General features: G+C 43.3%; 1 protein-coding gene across 3 annotated transcripts in view; it reads left to right on the top strand.

Annotated features, from left to right (window-relative positions):
* The window catches only part of MICU1 (mitochondrial calcium uptake 1), a 182,518-nt gene that overhangs the window by 109,343 nt on the left and 47,737 nt on the right, over window positions 1-25,438 (top strand). For all 3 annotated transcript variants that reach the window (XR_010920665.1, XM_067552728.1, XM_067552729.1), the window contains exons 7-8: window positions 163-245; window positions 9,373-9,570. Coding sequence is in view for 2 of the 3 variants with exons in the window: in XM_067552728.1 (XP_067408829.1) it covers window positions 163-245; window positions 9,373-9,570 (281 nt within the window). In the remaining variant the exon portion in view is untranslated. The remainder of the gene's footprint in view (window positions 1-162; window positions 246-9,372; window positions 9,571-25,438) is intronic.

The raw sequence follows: 25,438 nt of genomic DNA, 5'->3' as shown, positions 1-25,438 counted from the left end.
TCTTTCAAGAATTAAACAAAGCTGCTTTTGGATACAATAATACACTTTTGTTCAGCTAACAGCAAATTTTCCTTTCTAACCTAATTTCTGCTGCTTTCTTAATTCAAGTGAATGTAGTTTGCTGGTCAATATTTTTCATTTTATTTGTTTCTTCCTATGTAGCTCCCCAGAGGAATTTTGAAATTGCTTTCAAGATGTTTGATTTGAATGGTGATGGTGAAGTGGACATGGAGGAGTTTGAACAGGTAAATTTCCTGGGAGGTTGACTTCTTAAAGATATACAACCTTAGACTTGATTGTAATGCTTGCTATACAACATCATCATTATGGTTTGCTAATAGCAAGTATTGGCACAGAGCACATATGAACGATCACATTTCTATGCTGCAGCTTGTGCCACAACACACCTTTTTCACTCCAGCTTCCAGTAGGGAATGGTTAATTAAACCAGGAGAATTACGTGCATAATAATCTGCAAAGCCATCATCATTGTTCTATGAGTTGTTTTGAGAATGTATTATGGGCAAACCTAGCTCCAAAAGCAGAAGAAATGAATTGCCAGGCTAGTGTAACTGGTGTTAGGGATTCAGACCCTGGTTGCTGCTACAACTGGCCCTACTCATATATTTATTACCGTACCATTGTTTTGTCATACTAGATTAAGCATGGCTATTCACTATCTGAAACCTAAGACTTTATCCAGTTGCTTAAAGCTATTTTGGAATCTTTGCTTGACTGCTTTGAATTTACTTTCCTACATTAATTTTCCCCAACCACACTAACATCCTATCCCCAATCATATTTAACTTACACAGGTTGACTTTTCAGGTGATGAACCTGAGCCCAGTGTCGTACTAATAAGTACCCCCTGAAGGATAAGGTTCATTACCATCTTCCAGTGGAGGCAGAGTGAGGTAAACAAATCTGAATTTGGCTATGTGTATGTACACGCCTTCACTCTCTTTCAGATTAGGGATGTGTTGGGTTTTTTTGGACCACAATTTATGTGGAAAACAAGCTTTAAAAGCTCTGAAAGTCATAAAACATCCTTAATTGCCAAATGATAGAAAACTTTCAGAGTTGAAATACTGATGAAAGGAAAGATGAATGCATTCACTAAGAGAAGAAGGTAATTAGCTAGCTGAATGATGAGGCACAGTACAGTACAAAACAAGGGAATAGATTAAGAGGAGAAAGAAGGAAAAAATGTTCTTCTCCTTTTGTCTCCATTATCATTAATCTGTACAACATGAAACATCCGTTTATTTATTTATTAAAATGTATTCAAATGTTTCATCTTTCTCCAGAAGAACATGATAAAAGCATAATTAGATTCACACAATGCAAACTGATGTGGCCCGTTATTCTAAACATTGCCTCCCTTAAACAAATATCAATTATATTCTATTAAAGAACTTGTTGTACTAAACATAAACAGTCTGTTTAGGTTCTCATATGGCCACTATCACCACAGCATCTCAGTGCTGCCCTGCATCTCTTCTGGAAAACTAAGCTAAGGTCTAATGTTCAGCCAAGTCCTCTCCCCTCCAAACTTCACACGTTTTAAATGCACAGGCAGAACATTTTAAGTTGTTACGGATCTTTTGATATTTTCTGCTGAATTCCTGGATGAGTAATATATCTTCTCCATTGATGTACAGTTCCTTTGATCCTTTTTCTGCCTAGGCATATTAAGAAAAACAAACAAAATCAGTACGAGTAATATCTTACACTTACTAATATTTAACTTCCAAAACTGTGTTATGTAAAGCAAAGTAACAGTTGATGGTGAACTTTCAGTTTCACTTTCTAAGATTACCTTGCTTTTTCTCGGTATTTGGTTCCAAAGCACATTAATCTATGGTGGTATAAGATATTGCATACAATAAATAGTCCTTCATTGTGACAATTGGGAGTTGTGTAACTTTTTCTATACAATATTACAATATTTTAAGCCAAACCTGAAATGGAGGGGCACAATAAAAATTAGTTTAGCAAGCAACTCTAAAGGAGATACACAAGCATTGTATGAGCAAGCTGTAATTTACCATACTTTTACAACTCTGCACATTATAGGTCTGCACATCACAGGTCAAAATTTTATAATAAAAAGTAGAAACTACCACTTGTGTGGGGAAACAGGATTTGGTGTCAGACTAAGTGACCCTACCATTGTCTTTTTAATGGAGAGCAATTGGAAAGTATGTGTGTTTTTGAAATGGTAATGAAATATAAAGTGAAAAGCCCAACTGAGAATGTCCATGGATATCTGAGAAAAATGAGGCATCTCTGAATAATCTAGTTACAAATTCTTACCATATATTGATTAATTTTAGAAGAACTGTTGCAAAGATATGACGATGGTATGTATTATTAATTGAAAACTAGTGCCAGAACAAGTGAGATTTTGTTTTAATTTTACTTTTTTCAAAAAAGGAAATCTTTGGGATCCATTCTACCCCATATCACTTATGGGTATAGTATAACTACTATTTGCTTACTTCAAAGAGAGAGCTGTGTAATATGCTATACTTCTACCATACATTTCTCTGTCTAGTTCATTTGTTACACACACACCGTCCTGTGTGTGTAATTCTCAAATGGTGTGGATTGGGGTAATTGCTTGTAAAATGAAACTATAAGACTATTGCATCAATCCATCTTTTCCAGAGTGGAAATCTGAATTCAGAATTATTACTCAAGTTATGGCCCCATTCACAACTTGTGGTGGGGCTTAACCCCTATCACCTATAAAGGCAAGGGAAAGAATCCCAAATAGTCATACTCTGTACCTGAGGGATGATTAACTAATTACCTCCTGGCCAAAGAAGTGGAGCTAGTCCTTATAAGTAGACTCAGGGAACTCAATTGGGGAGACTGCAGAGGAGACAGGTGTCTCTAGTGTAGAGAATCCCGGGATAGGGTTTAACAAACAGGAAATACAGGAGAAGGAAACTACAGGAATTGATTAGGTTCCTGAGGGGGAAATCCTGAGGTAGGGCCAACAAGAGAACTACAGTGGTGCCTGAGAGGTCAGAAGAGGGAATAATTTAATGATTTATTTGGACTTTCATTTGGACTTGTTTGTGTTGCCCTGGAAGGGGTTTAGACTTTCATGTAACTTGGCTGGAGAGAGCCATGCCACAGATCACCCAGAAGGTGAGCTGGGAGAAAGTGAAATGAAAGCTGGGAAAGTTCATTGCAGGGCAGGGGGAGCAGTAGTGGGTGCCAGAGACTAGGATCCCATGAAATGCTGTGACCAGAGACAAGGGAGCCACCCACATGGTGAGAACATGCTATTACACTACTGTGTACCTAAATACTACAGGCACGGTTTTCAAAAGTGCTGAGCTCCCTCATCTTCCATCAGGCCGTACACATCAGAAACATTACGTTTCCTACCGTTCATATAGTTCCTGAGTGTACCACTGCATAGTCATTTGACCATATTGAACCATTCCAAAAAGCTGCTTACAGTACATTTACTAGTCAAAGTAAGTTTTAAAATATTTTTTACATCCAGCTAAAATCAATCATTGTTGAATATTGATAAATGAATTTACAGTACTTTAAGAAAAAGAAAATAGATAATTGCCCCCCCCCCCCCAAAAAAAAAAAAAAAAAAAAAAAAAAGCTGAAGCTAAGATGATATTTAACAGACATCAAGACTCCTTTTTTTTTTTCTTTTGGGTTTTTATATAAAATAAGTGTTTTGAAGATTAATATTTATAAAGCACTTTGAAGACGAAAGTGCTAAATTCTACTAAGTGATTCCAGTTCACATAATATGCAGAGGAAAGTTTCAGGTGCATTAAGAGGGCATATACAAGTCCTTAAGGCTATGAATATCTATTGGTGTTAAACTTGTTACATGAGTATATAAAGGAATAAAAGTATTGTACATCGCCAGTAGATTTTGGTGAAGACTATAATCTCCCCAAAATTTAAAACCCCAGCATTCAAGCCTGCAGTTAAAAGGAGCTATTTATGGAAAGTGGGAAGAGGCCAAGAATATCTAAATGGGGGCAGCTATTTAACAAGAACATTGACTCTAGTGAAAATCAAAAGCATATTCCTAGATTCAGCTCTTTGCAGATATCAATATAAATTATTTGATATAATTTGCACACTAAAAAAAAAAAAAAAAAAACCCAAAAAACAAAACAAATAAACTCCTCCCAACTCTGCTTCCTTTAGTAGGAATATGTATATTTTTAAAGAATTTATGCAAATTACCCATAAGGGCATATGACATTACAGTGTGCAGTCCAGATTAGTGAGGCGTTGTCACCCTTGCTCGCAACTTTGGGGTTGTCACAGTGCTTTGCTGTTGTAGCTCCCATCTGGGCTGCTCACAAACAGCCTGCTAGCATGCAAATCACGCCCCAAATGTCTGTGCATAGCCACAGCCCTGGTCCAAAAACTCTGACTCCAGCAATCTGTCAGCATACACCAGCCACACTCTGGTTTATGGCAGCTTTGGTTACCACTTGCAGGGCGACCCCAACACACTCCCAATTCTGGATTTCCCCCCAAAATATGTTCTGCACTTCCCAGCCCTTTCCTGGCCAGTCCATTGCCTCTCTGAGGATCAGTATACAACTGTTTGCCACCCTAAATGGAGTTATCCACACAGTTCACAAGAGTGGATTAGTTTTGATTAAAAAATAAAACCAGTGTATTTAACTACAAGGAGATAGGGTTTTAAGTGAGTACAAATATAAGGCATTAAGGTCAGAAATCAAGATAACACTTCCTAGTACTAAAACTTAACAAACTAGACTTGGTTCAATATGAAGTCTCTTACCACATGTTCCCAGTATCATTCCTGACCAAATTCTGAGGCCGGGATCTGTTCCCAAAGTCCGAAGGCTGTTTCTTTTGTTGCCTTAGGTGAAGGGAGAGCGAGATGGATAGGGAGAGAGAACTTGGTTGTTTTTGCCCCTCACTTTTATAGTTTAGTCACCCTTTGAAATGCATTTTCTTGAGGATTACCCCTAGATAAAGTTCCATCCCATTGTGAGGATGGAGACAGTGGGTCTGGTGGTGAAAACAGGTTTCATGCTGCTGTTTGCTAAGATGCAGAGCTGTTTGTTCCTACCCCCCTTTCTTGCCAAGGAATGCCACTTGATTGCTGATTGCCCATCAGCTTTGATGACAACTGAACGCATCAGTGTGTCCTTTGTCTTTGAAAAACAGGTTATCTCCCTCACCAGACTTGTCTGGTAAACATATTTCAGTCATGATTTCAGCTTATGTTACTAACTTTACATAAAATGTTGCTACATACATCTCACCATCATATTATTGATCCCCAAATTACTAGTTTTTAAATGATACCTTACAAGGCATACTGTGTACAAACATTATGACAATGGTGTGTGGGTGTGAAGATGGGTGCATTTGGTCATAGGGCACTTAACCCATGATCTCACAGATTTATTTGCACTCTTACAGAGAATACCAAACCTTGATGAATTCTCAGGACAAACTACTAAAGATATTTTAAACAGATGAATGTTTGTTTTTCTTTTTTGTTTTGCTTTTTAAAGAGCTAACTTCTCAGTTTGCTTCTGAATTCAAGAAAGTTATAAAATGTGTCATTGGTACCTAACACCAGTGAAATTATGCAGTCTTGGGTACTATAAATGTTGGTGTAAGGAAAGGAGGGAGGTTCCATACTCCACATTCTCTGACCCTGAGTAACTTTTTTGTGCTTTCTTGAAGTTCCCTCCCAAGCCCTGACCCCACCCCCTTCATGTCTTTCATCTTTAGAATGGTTGGTAAATTGATTTCCCAACTGCTGATGGGCTGCACTTTGTCACAGCTGCTTACTGGAAGAAGACCGACAATCAGGTCTTTCCTATGGCCTCACTAAAGTTTGGGGAACCAACATAACAAAAAAAGAAATTGACATTAAATGTCATCAGGACAGGGGGTTACTTTGACTGACTCTTATTCCCCTAATATGCAGATGAGTCAAATAACTACCTGCATAAAATGAAAATATTTAACATTTTTTTTCTTCTTATGGCCCATTGAAGTCCTTTGGATTTATTTTAGTTTTTCCTGTACACACATACACTTGGCATGTGGCTTTAAATAGTTTGGAGCCTTCACCGATATTCATAACTTCAGTTCTTTTGTTTCCTATAAATCATTATTTTAATGTTCTCTTTTAATAAAATGGAGCAGGAAAAAACTAAATTTTACAGGCAGCTTTACTTGCACCTTTTTACTCTTTACACATACTTTAATTATTTTTATTAATTTTTTTTTGTATAGCACATAAGATTAAACAAACCATAACTCTCTAATTTGGAATATATGTCAGTGATTCAGACAGGGAAGCATATCTGCACATTATTATTATAAAAGCAATGGGGGGGAGAGGAGAGAAAAACAAACTGGTTAGGTTTGAAAAAACATACTCTACTAGTGTATAGCTTGCATTGTCTAAAGTAGAAGAAGACTCATGACCAGAATGGGGTCATTGGAAATTTTTATATCTTCATACACACAAACCATGCATATATTTTCAGACTGAATGATGTCTAAAGATTGGGACAAACGAAAGGGCCATGACCCTGATTAGGGCCTGCAAGCACTGCTATCATATAGTCTCCATGAACACATTATTTCCTGTGTAACAGTCTGCCATCAGTGAAACACTAGCCTTTGCAGGAAAAAGTCCTTAGAGATTCAGAGGCAGTGTTCCAAACCAGTCATAAATTACCTAGCTTCATACATAATCACTTGCAGACAGTCCCCTAAATCTGTATGCAAAAGACATATTAATGTTGGCAGTTTTGACAAATGCAAAATCAGAGGTGACTGTGTTCAATGATATATGGTAAAATGCTTCCATTTATACTTTAGTGTTTTAAAGATGTGAATCCTCATTCTGATTTCATTCTCTTTTGTTCTATATTTTTCTTTCCCAATTGTTTTAAATGATTTTTCTTGTATTGTAAGCACATCAAAATGTCTGTAATTTGGAGGAAGCATTTAAGCTGTGGGGAGCACAGCAAATCATTTCAGGGTAATTGGAGTTTTAAAAAAGAGAAACCTGTCAGTTTTTCATTTTTAGGATGCAGCTAAGCCTGTACTTTTTTCTGAGTTGGTCCTCACAAGATTTTGTGATACTATCCTTTAAAATATTCCCTACTGGGCGGTACTAGCTCACACTAGCCTAGGAAAAATACTAGCATGCCACGTCCACTTATAACAAGGATCCTACGTGCTTTTGATATTTAAAACCTTTTGCAGCTGCTGCACTGCTTTTCTCCTCCTTGCCAGCATGAGGAGGCGGGAGAGGGGATTGCTAGCAGTGCAGCCATTGTTTAACCTCCAGAAGTCTTCCAAGGAGATAAAGGCAAACACCCCTTTTCACTTACTCCTTTCAAAATATCCCTTTCCTGTGGAGACTGTTTGCTCCACTAGAATCACTTGGCTTGGGCTGACAGAGGATGCAATCATACCCTGAATACAGTGCTTAATTTGTGCCAGGGCTGAGCCACGGCACCTCTAGGCTTGGCAGTTCATAGTTCCGGCACTTCTTGGCTTGCCGCATTAGTTATGAAAGTAAAAAAAAAATTGCTGGAGCTCTGGCACCACTTTCATTACAAATTAAGCACTGCCTGAATATCATAGCAGCTGCACTGCTTGGACATTGCTTTCTATCAAGGGAGTTTCAGAGGCAATATATGGTCTTACCTGGTAAATTGTTTTAATTTGAGAATGGATGGGGTCTCTCACTCATCTTTTCCCTTTCTCTTCTTGGCAACACAAAGAAGCCTTGTACCCTTTTCCAACTGAGGTTATTCCCTGACTCAGAGGATGGGGCCTGCAGCAGAAGGTTATCATAGGGCAGGCTGGAAAAAGGGTCAGGAAGTATCAGATATGTCAGGGGTTATACATCTTATATAACACATGCATTTGGCAACCCGATCTCCAGTAAAGTGTCCTGCATTTCACAGAGATCGAGACTCCAGCACCAAACAGCTTTTGCCAAGGCGAGGAAGGAGATTTGGGTTGGGAGCTAGGAGAACCTGGGTTTCTTGGTGTCCTTTTCTGTAGAGTGCTGTTAACATTTTCTGTACAGTTCACAACTCTTAGTACTCATCAAAGCCTCAGATTCCTATTCCAGGGGTCAGCAACAATCATCCCCCCTTCCCATTTTACAAATAACAAGGTCACTGCAGGCAGGCCAGGTAATAGAATCCATGTCTGTAATATAATAGAACCTAGTCTCACCACTGAGACACCCAGCCTTTTGGGCTGAACATGCTAAATCTGTGGATGTGGCTGACCTGTCTGTATCCGCTGCTCTAACCATTAGATGGCACACTCCTTCAAAAACCGGGATCAGAATTTAGGAATCCTTATCTCCAACTTCCCTCTGCTAACTCCGAAACAGTTGTTTAATCCACTGACAGAGTGTGTTGTTTACTTCTAGGACCTATTCCACACAGAGAATAACAGCCTACTTCTGATACTAGTTGCTTGTTTAGTTCAAGAGCAGGAGGTCTGTGTTGTGTATTTGAAGTTCCTGAGTTCAAACCCTGCTGTCTATCCATGTGGCGAAAAATAACATATGATCATGTAATTAAAGATTGTCTCAATGCTTCTGCACAACGGGGCAGGCAGAATGAAACTAACATCCTTTGTAAAGCGCTTTGAGGTCTGTGGATGAAAAGAGTTATGTAGGAGCTGGGACCAGATACCCTAGCAATCCAGATCGCTCTGTATGACTGCCCTGTTCTCATTATTTGCTGCTCTGCCAGTCTTTGAACACACCACTCAATTGGCTTCATTGTAACCAGTTTATGGAGTTTCTCAGGAATGTTTCTTCTAGTAATCTCTGTTGATGGTTGGGATGTACTTCTCCTAGCCAAGCAATCAAGTTATTTGGTGTGTTTAGGCAAGGTCCCAATTATTCCTTCCCCTCATCCCATGCAATATGTTTTGGGCTCTTGCCTGCTGCTTTTGAAAATATAAGCTCCCTATTGTGTGACTCTGCTTTCCTAGTGCTTTTGTAGGTAGCACTATTCCCGGGGGGACAAGATCAGCTAGGGCGCCAAACTGGTTAAAATATGAAGGTAACAACCAAGTTTAATGTACTTAACAGAACTTTTTTTTTTAAACTGAGGATTGGAAAACATTTAGATCCAGCCACCCTATGCACTGGAGTAACAAAGTAACTCCTTTTTGTTCAGCTAAACATTGTACAGACTTAAAACAGCCAAAGAATGGTCAAGGGTAAAACTTCAGCCAGTTGGTTCAGATAATAGCGGTACACTGGCCGATACAAGTATTTCTTTGATGCTATTTTATTTACTAGCTACTTTTTTTGTTTTTTTCCTGTTTTAGGTCCAGAGCATTATTCGCTCCCAAACGAGCATGGGCATGCGTCACAGAGACCGTTCTACTACAGGAAATACTCTGAAAACGGGCTTCAGCTCTGCCTTGACAACATACTTTTTTGGATGTGATCTGAAAGGAAAGCTGACAATCTCAAACTTCTTAGAGTTCCAGCGCAAACTTCAGCATGATGTTCTGAAGCTTGAGGTGATAATTTGTTGATTTCTGGGGCCAATTGAAGTCAGTCATGTGGTGCACTACTGTGGTGCACTAAGATCACCTGAGGGCTGTCTTCATGAGGGTGAGCATGAGTGTGGGTAAGGAGGGAGAGCTGGTGCTAGAAATGTATTATAGCAGCTGCTGAGTCATAGGAATTATCATACTGGATCAAATCAGTGGTTCAATCTCTTGTTGACAATACCAGATACTTCAGAAGAAGGTACAAGTGGTTTTTATCGGATAACCTGCCCCCAAAGAGTTTGTCTAACCACCAGTATTTAGAGGGTGTTTTGTGCCCTGAAGCATGAAGGCTCATATCTGTTCCAGAATTCTTGGATTTTTAAACATTTGATGAAATAACTCTGGATAGTCTTGTTTTATGTAAGAGTTAATCCTTTCCTGAATCCTGCTAAATTCTTGGCCTCAGTGATATATTGTGCCAATAACCTTCTCAGGGTCACTTGCATTGTGTGAAAAGGTATCTTTGCATTAATTTTGAATTTTCCACTGCTTAATTTAATTGAAAATCATCTTGTTCTTGAATTATGAGAGGGTGTTAAGATGCTCCCAGTCTACACACACTCATTCATATATATGAATTTATTGATTTTAAAATGTAGCTGTACTCAGAAAAGCAAATATAAAAATAGCATTATGGGATTCTATGTTCATTTTCTCTCAATTTCCAAATAAAATATACTCACTTTAAAGACAAAACCTTTATTTTTCTGACTAGCAGTCCTGCAAACTCAACCTGAGCTCTGAATGACAAAGTAGTGTCTTTCATTTCAGCCAGGAATAACAATTTTGCAGGCTTAATAATCCCCTCATTAAACCTGTGCTGCTCAGTTACAGTTCAGTAAGGTGGCACAGCTGTAACCAGCTAAGCCAGTCATGAACTCTGAAACAATTCTGTCTGATATACAAGGAACAAAATCCAAGTTGCTCTTTGCTGCTAACTCCAGGCTAACTGGAGTTAAATTTTTCATTAAATTAATCATTATGAATAATCACTGCCTTGATCAATCAAGTAATTTTTGAACCTCTTCTTCCTGCTTTGGGTTTTTGTCTTTAGGTAGTAAGCTCCTTTGGGCAGAGAATGTTCCTTCTTTTTCTGTTTAGAAAGTATCTAGCATATTATGGGCATTTTCAGAAGCCAGTCCCTTATGGGTCACTCTTATATGGTGCCTAATTATCCATGGCTGCTGCCTGCTTTAAAAAGAGAGGGGGAGAGGAGGAGAAATCAAGCAATTCTGAGGAACTTTTCCATATATGATCAACTGGTGACTTTTATTAAGTGAATTTAAAAAAAAAAATCAATAAATACTCAAGGTTTTGAGTCCTATAACTCCAGAACTGAGTTTGAAGAAAACTGTTTACTTCTCTGAAGGGGTAGATTTATGTATGTTTCAACTACTGATTTGAAACTCCATAAAGCAGCTGTTCTCACAGTGGGAAGCTCAGATTTTTTTTCCCCAGGAAAATGCAAAAAGGGACATTATCTTACTTGAGGCTCAGCCAAGAGAGAACAGTCTATTGTATTTAACATGGTCTGTGGTTGGTTTCTTTTTCTGACTGCTAAGCTGAAAAAACTTTCTGACTGGGTTAACAATCTTCCTTGTTGAGTGGTTTTTTTGTTTTTTGTTTTTTTGTTTGTTTGTTTTTTTTAAATTATCAAAATGTTCACACACGTTTCTGGGTAAGTTTTACTCACTTATCCCCTTTTAGGATTTGGCTTTGTTCTTGTTAATGGAGTTATCAATAAACTTCAACCTCAGACTTCTCCACAAGTTCAACTATTCTTGGGGCTCTCCTGCAGGATCTCCTCCCTCTCCGCCCTTTCTTCCTTTTATCCCGGAAAGATGCTCCAAACCTTATATCATGGCTGGAGCTAACAGGAAGGCAGCTTGAGTCAGCAGTAAATATTTTACATCTTTATGCAAGGTTCCAATTCCTGAAGTTAAGGTGACTCAGATGAATTTGTCATTCTTTTGCCAGGTCTTACAAATGACCACCCTGTTACATCCTGTAAAACTTCATGTGGAATATTGTGTAAAATTCTGGTCACCCACGTTCAAGAAAGGTGAATTCAAACTGAAACAGGTGCAGAAAAGAGCTACTAGGGGATGACCAGGGGAAGAGAGGGCCTAACTTATGAAAAGAAGCTGGAAGAGCTTGCCTTGTTTAGTCTCACCAAAAGAAGACAGAAGGGATGTGGTTACTCTGTATAAATACATCAGGAGAGTAAATACCATGGAAGGTGAATGGCTATTTAAGCAAAATGACAACATTGGCTCAAAAATAAATGGGAATAAACTGGCCAGGAACAAATTCAGGCTGGAAACTAAAAAGCTTTCTAATCATCAGAGTAGTGTGGTTCTGGAGTGAAGTTCCAATAAGAGTTGTGGGGGCAAACTGCTTAATTAATTTTGAGAAAAAGATGGATAAATTTATTAGAAGGATTGTGTGATAGAGTTGCTTGTAATGGTAGGGGTCAGGGCTTGGGAGTCCCTTCTGGTTTATGTCTTATGTTTCTCAAGTTCATGCTTCAGATCAGGAGAAGGGATCAGAAGGAATGTCTCTCCTCTCCGCCCCCTTCCTCCCCCAATCCAATATCCTGGGTTTTTTGTCTCTTTCCTCAGAAGTATTAGAGATGGCCATGGCTGGACATGGGACATCAGATGGGGAAGGCCAGTGTTCTGAGGTCATTGAGCATTCTGTCATATGCTTAGATGACTGGTTCTTGCTCACATATTCAGGGTCTAATTAATCCATATGGCAGGGGTGGCCAAACCATGGCTCGTGAGCTGCATGCAGCTCTTTTACAGTTAAAGTGTGGTTCACGGAGCCCCAGATGTCCCTCCTTCATTCTCTGCCTACCAGACTCATGTGGGGAGCTCGGAGCTTCTGCCCTGCTGCAGTGGCATGGGGCTAGAGAATTCTGGCCAGTGGGAGGGTGGTCTCAGGGGGTCAGTAAATTTGGCCACCCTTGATATGAGGTCAGGAAGGAATTTTTCCCCAGGTCAGATTGGCAGTGACCTTGGGGTTGATTTGCCTGCCTTTGCAGCATGGATTGAAGGTCACTTTGCTGGGATTTCTTGTATGCAGATCACATCAATAGCATATTGACGAGCAAGAGCACTGATTGTCATTTGGCTGTTGATGAATCCTCAGTGTTGAGTTGCAAGACTTTGTGTGCGGGCCCAATAGTATGGAAGCCACGGGATTGCACATTCTTAGGGTTACCGGAAGTGGCAATACCAGGATTCTTCAAATATGAATTTACAGAATTCTGTTTGCTAGGAGGGTCATTAGTTTCCCCAGACTGTGCTGGGTACTCTTAGCTGATGTGACAAGACCGCTGATCCATTGCCATCCTTGCTGGGATTTTCTGGATATATCTCACTTTAAGAATTCCTACCACTGCAAAGGCCTCAGACATTGGTGCGCCTTTGTCTCTTCTCTGTGGCACATAATTTAGTTTCCTGTGGGCTGTACTATTTTGATCTAATTTTGCATCTTGGATTTACTTTGTGGGTGCTGGGTGGTATTGGTGGCCTGTGATATACATGAGGTCAAACTGGATGATCTGGTGGTCCCTACTGGCCTTAAATTCTGCAACTCTGACATTATTTGGTCCTGATTTTTTAAAACCCTGCAGACTACTAAAAATCTTCAGTCATGGCTACCATAGCGAAATAAGATCGTTACACAATTAGTTATTATATGTCATCTTGCTCTTTCTATTGCCGTAATTTACGTGGATGAAAAGATGATTGATCTAAATTAGATTCTTAACTGTTGACCAGCAGTGGTGGAAATAAGAGTGTAGCAATGTCAAGTTGGTTAAGCTTCGTAAGCTATTAAATATTGCAAGAATCTATCAAACCAAACAGTTAAAGAAAAGGTTTTTTGAAGGCCAGTTGTAACTTTTCAAATTAAATTTACCAGACTGACACAGCATGCACTCAGCACTAGCGGTGTTCCTCCTCCTGGCCATCCTGGGGATTATCTCCATCCTCTACTTCGGGTTCCAGCTCAGGGACTCTCTAATCAGCAGCCAAGGTCTGCATTTTTATTCCTGGCTGTATTCCATGGAGTCTTCTCCTACCTTCCTGGCTTCCCCGTTCTCTGGGTTCACCACCTCTCAACTCCTTCCTCTCATAGAGTGACTGCAGCCTACCTTCCTGCAGCCCCCTTCTGCTCTCAGCTCCTGAGCTTTATACAGGCCCCTCTTGTTCCTGCCCAGCTGAGCCTCATTCACTCAACTCCTGCTCCCTGGCTACTCCTTCAGGTGCAGTCCGGGAGTTAATTGACCTACCTAGTCACCTTAACCCTTTGAAGTCTTGTGTTGGGTGGACACCCCATCACACAGACAGAGTTTTGCAGTGTAACTTAGTACTACAATAGTTTTGTATCTCAGGCTGTAGCTTCAAAGAAATTGTGTAAATACAAATAAATAAAGAAGTTGTATAAACTGTTTTTGTAAATTTAGTTGTGGTTTACTTTAAAAAAGATAGCCGAGGAAGTATAAGGTAGGGCACAGGGTTGACATCCATATCTGTAAGTCTGTTTATCTTTGTAATTTACACCATGTGTAGTGGTAGTGACCACTCTCCCATATTGCCTCAGTCTTGATCTAGAGGGACCAGTTGAGGGTGAGGGTAGAAGCCTACTCATTAATTCCCTTCATTCCTTGGTGCTGTGCTTCTGTTGACAAAAGTTTTAGCTGTGATATGGTGATCTTCAGACTAGGAATTGAATGGAGCCTACCTCATATACCTGGAGTGAGTCATTGAACTGTCCAGTGGTAACAACCATTGGTCATTACTAACCTGGACAGTATCTGAACCAGTGCTCAAGAGGAAAAAGATTTCTTTATCCTATCAAAAGTTTCATGAGCCACCCAGTCCTTCTGTACGTATACCACCCTCTCCTGCTGCTTGGTTTTCTGTCCATATACTTATGTAGCTTTATCCCCCCTTGACCTACAATCTAATCTGCTGCCTTTTTCACTTCCCTCCCTTGTTCTTGCCCATCTCTTCTCTCTCTGCCAGATTCATTCCCTCTTATTTATAAACACTCACTCTGGCATACATTCACCCATTTTTACCCATTCCTTCCTTCGTCTCCCCTTCCCTTCTTGAAGTTATCAGGTGCTCACTTGTGACTGGCAAATGGATGGAGATTCGTGTATGCTGGCTTAGGTTACAGCAGTAGCTGCCTGCATTTGGTGATGGCAATGTGCATAAACTGCCTGTCCTTTCCAGCCTATCCTAATTAGAGCCCTGCAAATCTGTGGATATCCATGGACCATGTTTCCGGATCATGGATCGGATGCAGATACAAATTTTGTATCTGCACAGGGCTCTACTGATGATCATTACTACAGACTTCTAAGCAAGTGGTTGGGTTACTTTCAGACACCTTAAAGTGAAACCTTATCATTCAAGGTTCAGGGGCAGAAAATGTGTAGATCTCTTTTTTTTAAAAAATCCACTTAATTTCTACATTTTAATTGTTTTCTTCTCCATGTGTTGATTAATTCTTGTATCTAATTATTTAATAATCTCACAGCACATCTGCTGTTCGTGTTCCTATGTTCAAGTCAGATCACTGGTTTGTACAGTACCAGCACAATGAGGTCTTGGTCCATGAGTAAGGCTCCTAGGCACTACAATAATGCAAATAATAAGAATGCTAATTCTGGTGCACAGATGGTGGTTATGTGGAAATGAAGTCATTAACATAGAAGAATTAAATCTTCGAGTGCTTGTTCATGTCCATTCCACTATAGGTTTGCACGCCTCCATGCATGGTTACCCGAAACTTTTTTCCCCTTAGCAGATCCCATAGGGCTGGCTCAGGCGCCCCCTGGAACCCCTGGTGCTGCCGGCCCTATGTCCTCTCAGTTCCTTCTTTCCACCCGTGATAGTTGCTGGAAGTAGCCTTGCTCTCAGCACGTACTATTCCCCTTGTTTGGACTTTCTGATATTCTAAGTTAGTTTTAGTTGTTAAGAGTAGTTAGAGATAAGGCAAGTCCCTGTGGGGACTTTAAGCAGCTGGGCCATGCCCCGGTCGCTGGGATTCAAGTCGTGTGCCTCCTGTGGGAAGGCCTTCCCACTCAGCGACACACACACCTTCCTCCTCCTCTTCCCCCCCCCCCCCCCCGCCCCCACGACTGCTGCCTTAAGTGCTTCGGGGGAAGCCCACAGGAAAGAGAAGTGTAAGATCTGCAGGGCTTTCAAACCGAGGACTCAGAAGGACTGAGAAATCCGGTTGAAAGCCCTGCTGATGGAGGCAGTGCTCCATCCTGCGTCCAAGCCAACCCGCTCTGCCTCGGTACTGAGCGTGGCCTCGGTACAGAGCACACGGTTGGCACTGTCCTCGACTCGGCACCGCGCAACATCGCCGGCACCGAAGAGGAAGAAGCGGAGCGCGAACACTCCCCTGCGCTGACAGTATGGGCAGGGTCAATTATGAAGATGCACTGGACCCGGCCCATCGAGTCTTCTCCATTGCCTGCATCTCCTGTCAGGGAGCCTCCCCCAACTCCTGGGAGTGGGAGAGTGCCTCTGCTGATGCTGTCGACACCGGAGGCTTTTCAGGCAGCGAGAGCCTTGTTGGCTTTGCCTACACCACCTTCCCCCCCACTCCCCCGAGAGAGAAGGGGCCGGTGTCACGGGGAAACCCGCGTTGTGTCCCCATGAATGGCAGTGGAGATTCCCGTTATGGGAAGGAAGATCTTCTGCCGGACAGTCTCCAAGGTCTCCGGTACCTCTACCTCTTCGAAGCGCACCCCTGCTCGTCAGCACCGCTCGCAGCGACAGAGACAGTCCTCGTGGTCCTCTAGGTCGGAGGTGCCGAGGGGGCAGTCCCAGGCACGGAAGGGTGCCCGGGACTGAGGACGAACACGGCACCACTGGTCCAAGGCCTCTGACTATGATGATGGCTCGGGGTCTCCTTGGGGGGACAGTCGTCGGGTGAGCCAACACCCCCACAAAGCACCACTGCCTGTGGTGCAGTCAGCCCTGGGCTGGCCCCAGGGACATTGGCCGCAACAATGGCTTTATTGGGGCCCATGGGATATCCAGGTGGGGCTGGAGCCCCAATCCATTTTGTCGTCGGGGCTGCAGTCTGTGCCTCTGGCACAGGAGAAGGCCCATTGGCACCACTCTTCAGATGAGTAGTCGGACCCCCTGGAGGGAACCTCAGCGGGTACAACCCTTCGCCAGGAGGGGGTGCACCCACAGGCTGCACCTTCGCGGTTCTCTTCCTCCTCACCTGATGAGGCAGTCTCCCAAGACCACTCAGCACCACTGGAGAATTTCAGGGCGCACCAGGAGCTGCTCAAGAGGGTGGCCTCCAACTTGGGGCTGGAGGTGAAGGAGTTAGAGAAGGCCGAAGATAGCCTCTTTAACGTGATGGCGGCAGCTGTCCCAGCACGAGTGGCCCTCCCAGACCACGAAAGGGTCCTTAAGATTATAAAAGTCCTGTGGCAAATCCCTTCCTCGATCGCCCCTACATCAAAGGTGGCTGAGAAGAAATACTATGTCTTGGCTGAGGGGTTTGAGTATCTGTTCAGACACCCCACCCCAGCAACCCTGGTAGTAGATGCAGCTAACCAGCGGGACAGGCAAGGTCAGCCAGGGTCCACTCCCAAGAACAAGGACAATAAGAAGCTGGACTTGTTTGGGAGGAAAAATTTATTCCACGGCAAGCCTGCAGTTCAGGATTGCCAACCATCAGGCCCGCCTGGGCCGATATAATTTCAGTCCGTGGGACTCCCTCAGGCGGTTCGCTGAGGCCCTGCCCCAGGACCAGGCTGCAGATTTTAGCACTATCGTGGAGGTAGGAACCACGGTAGCTAAGGCAGCGCTCCAGGCTGTTGACTCAGTGGTCAGGGCCATAGCCTCCGCTATCTGTATGAGAAGGTGCTTGTGGCTGCAATCCTCGGGCCTGTCCCAGGAGGTGGAGCAGTCTATTCAGGATCTCCCTTTTGATGGGTCGGCGCTATTCTCCGACCAGACTGATGTGAAGTGGCACGGTCTGAAGGACTTCAGGGCCATGCTTTGTTCCCTGGGCCTTTACACACCCCAGTTTTCCAGGCGTCAGGCACGGCCTCCGTCCAGGCCTTCTCAACCCTATAGGAATAGGGGCTTTAGAAAAAGAAATCAGCCCCCTAGCTCGTCCTCAGATCCCTAGCCAGGGGCCCCCCAAGAGGTTGGGCAACCAAAGGAGATAATTTTGATGGTGCACCCGAGGGTGGCGCTCTGACTGCTCTCCTGGATCTACCCCGCCCCTTCCTAAACAGGTTAAGGCCCTTCTGTCCCGAATGTGCAAAAATCACTTCGGACCGGGGTCCTTGGGATAGTCTCGGGGGGGCTATGCCCTACAGTTTACATCTACCCCCCAACAACCTTTCCCCTACGTCCCTCTTCAGGGACCCCTCTCATGAGCAACTCCTCTTGCAGGAGGTGGACAACCTCCTCAACATAGGAGCGGTGGAAATGGTCCCTCAAGGCAGAAAGGGGAAGGGATTCTGTTCGAGGTACGTCCTCATCCCCAAGGCAAAGGGTGGGTCTAAGACCCATATTAGACCTGCGTCGTCTAAACAAATATGTCAAACGACTCAGATTCTGCATGGTCTCCCTAGCCTCCATAATCCCTTCTCTGGATCCAGGAGACTGGTATGCCGCCCTAAATCTCAAGGACTCATACTTTCATGTGTCTGTCCTCCCCAGCCACAGGCGTTTTCTCCGTTTCATGGTGGCTGGCTTCCATTACCAGTTTACAGCCCTGTCCTTTGGCCTGTCTTCGGCTCCAAAGGTGTTTACCAAGTGCATGGTGGTAGTGGCTGCCCACCTGAGACAAAAGGGTGTGCAAATTTTTTCCTTACCTAAATGATTGGCTGATCAGGGGTAGGTCCAGGTCCCAAGTGCAGGAGAGCGTGAACCTCACTTGCTTCACGTGCAGCAGGCTGGGACTGCTCATAAACGAGCAGAAGTCCCCACTAACCCCAGTGCAATGCATAGAATTCATTGGGGCCACCCTGGATACTTCCCAGGCTAGAGCCTTCCTGCCTCAGCCACGTTTCGAGGCGATGATCTCTATCATCTCCCAGCTGCACCAAAGACTACAACAACGGCCAGGCACTGCCTATAGCTGTTAGGCCACATGGTGGCCTGCATGTACGTAGTGAGACTAGCTCACCTGAGGCTCAGACCGCTTCAGGCATGGTTGGCCTTGGTTATATGTTCCGAGCAGACACCTATTGGACTGGGTGGTCACAGTTCCCCCGCCCGTCTTAGCCTCCCTAAACTGGTGGCGGACTCCCAGGGCAGTGATGAAGGGCGTTTTGTTCAGGGAACTGGTCCCGACAGTCTCCAGAATTTCCGATGCCTCGGACGTAGGATGGGGAGCCCACATCAGCGCCAGCTAAGCACTCGGGCTCTGGTCGGGGGAGGAGAGGCTCCTGCACATCACCGTGAAGGAGCTGAGGGCCATTCGCCTAGCATGCAAGGTGTTCCTCTGATTCCTGACAGGCAGAGTGGTGCAGGTGCTGACGGACAACACCACAGCCATGTTTTACATAAACAGGCAGGGGAGAGCGCACTCCTCAGCCCTCCGTGAGGAAGCTATCCATCTGTGGGACATTGCTGTAAGGCACGATTTCCACTTGACTGCCTCTCACCTCCCGGGAGCGAGGAACGACGAGACGGATCGCCTCAGCAGGTCATTTCTACCCCGCCACAACTGATAGCTGAGGTGGTCTCTGGGTGCAACGATCATCTTCCAGAAGTGGGGCGTTCCCCAACTGGACCTATTCACATCAGCCTGGAACATGAAGCGTCCGAGGTTCTGCTCGCTCCGGGGTCGCAAGACTGGGTTGATCTCCGACACATTTCTCATGGATTGGATGGGGACCCTCATGTATGCGTTTCCACTCATTCTGCTCCTACCCAAGGTCCTGCTGAAAATAGAGAGACAGGGCAAACGTTATACTCATCGCTCCGGCCTGGCCGAGACAGCACTGGTTCAGCATGCTCCTGGACTTTTCGATCTCTCTCTCTCTCACACTCACACTCACACACAGAGCTCCCGAGGTGGTACGACCTTCTATCCCAGGACCACGGTTGCCTGTTGCACCCGGACCTGGACTCCCTTCACCTCACAGCCTGGAGGCTCTGTGGCTAATGGAGGGAGAGAGAGCCTACTCGGTGCAGGTCTAGCAGGTCCTACTTGGCATCAGGAAACCATCTACACAGGTCGTGTATCGGGCTAAGTGGAGGCGGTTTACCTGCTGGGCGGAGTCCCGGGGTATTCCACCCAGCCTCTCACCTATACAGGCGATCCTGGAGTACCTGCTCCAGCTAAAGCTCCAGGATCTGGAGCTGGCCTCATTGAAGGTTCACCTGGCGGCCATTTCGGCCTTCCATCAGCCACTAGAGGGGAGATCTCAGTTCTCCCATCCCATGTCAGTCAGGTTCCTCAAGGGGGTGGAGAGGCTTTATCCGCAGGTCCGTGACCCAGTGCCTCCCTGGGATCTCAACTTGCTCCTCTCAAGATTCATGGGGCCCCTCTTTGAACCCATGGCTTCTTGCCCTCTGTTCATCCTTTTGTGGAAAAGTAGCCTTCCTGGTGGCCATAACCTCAGCTAGGAGGGTCTCTGAGATTAGGGCCTTGACCTCAGAGCCCCCTTATATAGTATTCTATAAGGACAAGGTCCAGCTAGGTTGCATCCGGCTTTCCTACCCAAGGTGGTTTCCCAATTTCATTGTAATCAAGACATTTTTCTCCCTGTGTTTTTTTTTTCCCCAAACCTCACGGTTTGGAGGAGGAGAGGAGATAGCATTTGCTGGATGAGAGACGAGCCCTGGCCTTCTACATAAAGTGTACAAAGCCGTTCCGGAAATCGACGCAGCTCTTCGTCGCAGTGGCTGACCGGATGAAAGGCTCACCTGTCTCCACCCAGCGCATCTTCTCGTGGATTACATCATGCATCAAGTTCTGCTACGAGCAGGCGAGGGTGCCACTTCCGGGAACCATCACAGTGCAGTCAACCAGAGCTCAAGCCTCGTCTACAGCTTTCCTGGGGAGAGTGCCCCTGCAGGACATCTGCAAAGCCGCCACCTGGTCATTGGTGCATACCTTCATATCCCACTATGCCATCGTCCAGCATGTGAAAAAGGACGCGGGATTCGGCAGAGCGGTGCTGAGGGCAGCTCACCAGTAACTCTGACCCACCTCCAGAGGTATTAGTTGTTAGTTACCTGTAGTGTAATGGACATGAACAAGCACTCGAAGAAGAAAAGAAGGTTACTTACCAGTAACTGATGTTCTTTGAGATGTGTTGCTCATGTCCATTCCACAACCCACCCCCCGTCCTCACTGCCAGAGTTGGCAGAAAGAAGGGACTGAGGGGGCATAGGGCCGGCAGCACCTCATATACTGTGGCATGTGCGCGAGGCTCCAGGGGTGCCAGAGCTGGCCTATGGGATCTGCTAAGAGGAAAAAAAGTTCCGGGTAACCATGCACAGAGGCGTGCACACCTGTAGTGGAATGGACATGAGCAAGCACATCTCGAAGAACATCAGTTACTGATAAGTAACCTTGTTTTTCACCTCCTGATGAAGTGAAACATAAAAAAAAAAAAAAAAAAAAAAAGGGGAGGGAGATAGGAGAACACAGTCAAAAGGAAAAAAAAAAAGTACTATCAAAGAATGTGGATGAGCAAGAAAGTGTGTTTAGTAATGAATGGTGATCTGCCATAACAACCTTCATGGCCTTGAGCAAGTAACATAAACTGCCTCAATTTCCCTATTTATAACATGGATATAATACCTAATTCACCAGAGTGTTTTAAGGATAAATTCAATCTTGATAAAATGCTTTGAACATAAAGATGCTATATAAGTGCTAATTATTGTTTGGAACTACTTTATAACAAACATAGTTAGGTTGGGTAGAGATTTTCATACAGAGGTTAAGCCTTTATGTTATATCAGATTAATACAGTGTATTCTTCACCAATTGATGACACTTACTGTTTGAGTATAAAACAAATTTTCAGAGAATCTTAAAGTTCATCTCTTAGCTGGATTTATAAGCAGTTTAAAATGGCCACCTAAGAAAATAGTATAGTGCTTCTAGCTTTTAGATTCCTTCAGAAAACAAATTCTTGCAGTTCTTTTGTTTTTGGACTGAAAAACTCCCTTATTACTAGATTGTAGCCAATTCAGATACTTTTAAAGTTTATATATGTTGATTTTTTTCATGTTGTCCACATAATGAATAACTGTTTCTATCTCTTTTGCAATGATTGTCTTCAATATTTTTATAGTGTCATATATTTGTTAAATGCTCCAGAACTTAAGCTTTCATTTTTTAAAAATTACTTCCAACCCTAATGGTTGTTAGTATTCTTTATATCACTGATGTGGTGGTAGCTATGAATAAAACTGTGGGAAAAGTTAACATTGTTGTCATCTTGAATCTGCAGGTGACCTGAAAAAGTGATTCTGAGATTTATGAACTGCCTCATCTGTCTACAGTGTTTAAAACTCAGAAAGCTAATGCCTAATGATTTAAGTTTCAACATTATTTCACCACTGTTCCTTTCATAGAAACATCAGCTGTGTCAACTAGTTTTGATAAATTAATTTGATGGGCTCTTTGTTATCAAATCTATTTGACATATGCACTTGATGACCTACCAACTGAGTGATTAAACCATCTGTCACCTCAAGTTTTGATGACTGAAACTTCAAATGATGAAAGTGTTGGTAAATTATTCAAAATCTAAAACACGGGTTATATTTTAAATTTACTAGTGTGCAGATTTTGGATTTATGAACACTACTAGTCTAAACAGTATATATTTAAATTATGATGTTTTCCCTGCAGTATTTTAAGTCACATTAATTTATCAAAATATTTATTTTATGATGAATATCCTGTGTATAAATGATTTTCTATAAATTTCAGTGGAGAATGGGTCAAACAGATTTTTTTCAGGATTAATTACCAGAGAATACCTTACAGCTCAGCCAGTTAAGACATTCATCGCTGTAGTGAGTGAGCTATAAGCAAAGACTCCTTTCTAGAGCTTGCTTAAATGTGCAGGAGGAAAATGGCTCTTCTGCAGATTATCTGAAATTTTAGATTGCCTCTATTAAGAAGAAAGAAAAGTAAAGCTAGTGTAGATCTGCTCTTCAAGTGTGTAGTGCAAAAAGAGCTATAATGTGTTTGTCTTTACTGTACCTTCTAGTGAAGTTGAACTGGATACTTAATAAGGAAATGAGTGAGGGCCACCTGTGCTATGAGTAAATTAGCAAAGTGCTCAGTGGTAATAGTTATCCACGAACCTGGTTACAGAGCTTTCCTTTGCTGGTGAAGACCGGATCCGAAACATGCTAAATCATTGTTTGGTGATGTCAGATGCTGGTATCTGTGATCATACAGAAAAATATTCTGATATATTTTCAGTCAATTGAGATATACCAATGGATTACATAGGGGAGGGAAAAATAAATATTAAAAATGTAGTTTTACAGTGCACAGCATACCAACCTGGCTTGCTTAGTGGGAGGGATATTAAGCATACAAATCTTGAAATTACATTTTTAACAAGGAGGAGATGAAATGCACCAGGAGATTAAGATGTGGAATGGGTGAGATTCTGACAAAGAATCAGGAAGAAATAGACTAAATTATGTGTAGCTTTTTTAATGTATTCCAGTCTGCTGGATTTTTATTTATTCTACTCTGGAGTGCTAAAGAAACATGCAGGGCTAGTGCTTGGGCTGATGATTATTGCTAAGAAGACAGGAAAGATCCCAAGGGATGGAAAAGGACAAACAGTACCTATATCTAAGGAGGGAGACTTGGGGAATTAAAGCAGTAAACTTAACTTTAATTCAATATTTGGTCTATTGATAGGACAATTAATAAAGCAGTTGATTTTTAAGCACCTAAGGGAAGATATATGACAGTTTGTTATGGCTGTTTTTTTAAACTAATATATTGCCTATGAGCTTTTTCTCTTAGCTTGGATAACAAATCTAGTGTGCAATTGTGAATTAGCTGAAGCTACAACATGGATGACACAATACTGAAGAAAACTGAATATATGCTTATGGGGGAGACATGTCTGTGCATGGAAGGGTCTGTTCATGCGGATTGTCCTCCTGCCAGGTGAAATGTGGAAGTCCTCTGTCCCTATCATGGTTTGTCCAGTCCAACGGTGGATCTCCTGACAGCACTCCCCGTTTTCAGGGTCTATGCTGGAGGAGGCTGAGATTGGGCAAGCTGTGGGTAAACTGATGGTAGCTCTTGGAGAATACTCCTCTTCTGATCTCAGGGATTCCCAGTAGAAGGTTGATATATCTCTTCTATAGAGCCCACTGACCTTGTGTTCCAGGGACATCCACTGCCAGTGTCTGTTTATTCCACAAGGATCCGAAGGAACAACTGAGAAGGGAGAGGAGTCTGAGATTTCCTTCCCCAGAACCAATTCCTGCAGGTGCGGATGGCTTAGGCCATAAATTACTAATGACTCCATGTCACGCTGAGAGGAGTTGCTAAGTGAGATCCCACAGAGGTATATAGTAGTTTCAAAGCTGTTTCAGCACATTATGGTCTTGGAGGACTGAATGGAGCGTGTGCTAATCAGATTTGGGGCTGATAACCTGGGAGATGTCATAAAAGAGCTAGAATTTAGTACAATCTCTACCAGTTAAAAATGAGCGGTACACAACTAGATTTATTTCAGATAACTATAAAATGCTTCTTGTAAGGAGTTGCAACCAAACCTACAAATATGGAAATTGGGGAATGCTAGCCAAGCAATAGTTTTACAAAGAAGGGTCTGGTCTAGGCATTATAATTGCATGAACCGTATGAAATATGAAGCTGTTGTCAGGAAAGGCAACTGCTGTATTTGGTTGTATTAATGAATAGGATCATGTGAAACAATCAAATAATTCTTTTTCGAGTGCTTGCTCATGTCGATTCCAAGGAAGTAAGTGTGTGTGTGGGGGGGGGGGGGGGGCATGTTTAGTTCCCTGGTTGTCCCCTATTCCCATAGGGTCGGCTCTAGTGCCTGGAGTCACACCCTCATGACACTGCATAAAGGGCCCTGCCAACCCTCTGCCTCTTCAGTTCCTTCCCACCGCCCATGACAGTCACTGGAACTTTGCTTCTCTTGCTTTGCAAGCTCTTCCCAGTGACATTTCTCTAAGTACCTGTAAATAGTTAATGTTAGTTGTGTTAGTTCTTAGTATAAGCATAGTTAGCATCCCACTTATCGGAGTCTCTTTTTCCCCACCCCTTCCCAGGGGCCAGGTCATGCCTGGCTTCAAGTCTTGCAGGGCCTCTAAGAAACCTATGCCCAGAGACGATCCACACTCAGCCTGCCTCAGGTGCTTGGGAGAGATGCATCAGTGGGATCACTGCAAGAACTGCAGAGGTTTCTGTCCCAGGACACAAAAGGAAAGAAGCTGGAAACTTAAGTTTTTGCTTATGGAGTCAGCTGTCTGACGCATGGAGCAAAGTCCAACAGAGCTGAGACCGAGCACTTTGGCGTCAGTGCGGAGCACGCTGGCATCAGTAAGGGATATGGCCCAAGAAAGGACTTTACGCCAAGAGACTCTTGGCACTGATATGCTTCCCTAGCGTCAAGGGACTCGGCATGTAGCGAAGTGCAGAACCACTCCCAATTCCCAGTAACATGTAAAAAATAAAAGAAGATGGACAGGGGATGCTTGCAGACATCAGTCATCCGAGCATAAAGGCTCAAGCAGAGTGTGACCCGCATTGGACCACTCCAGTCCCAAACCCTCAGGCGTAGCGCCAT

The sequence above is a fragment of the Emydura macquarii genome, unplaced genomic scaffold (assembly GCF_026122565.2).
Source record: "Emydura macquarii macquarii isolate MOO-44397 ecotype Brisbane River unplaced genomic scaffold, CSIRO-AGI_Emac_v2 contig_1390, whole genome shotgun sequence".
Taxonomy (NCBI): domain Eukaryota; kingdom Metazoa; phylum Chordata; order Testudines; family Chelidae; genus Emydura; species Emydura macquarii.
This window is presented reverse-complemented; position numbering and strand designations above follow the sequence as displayed.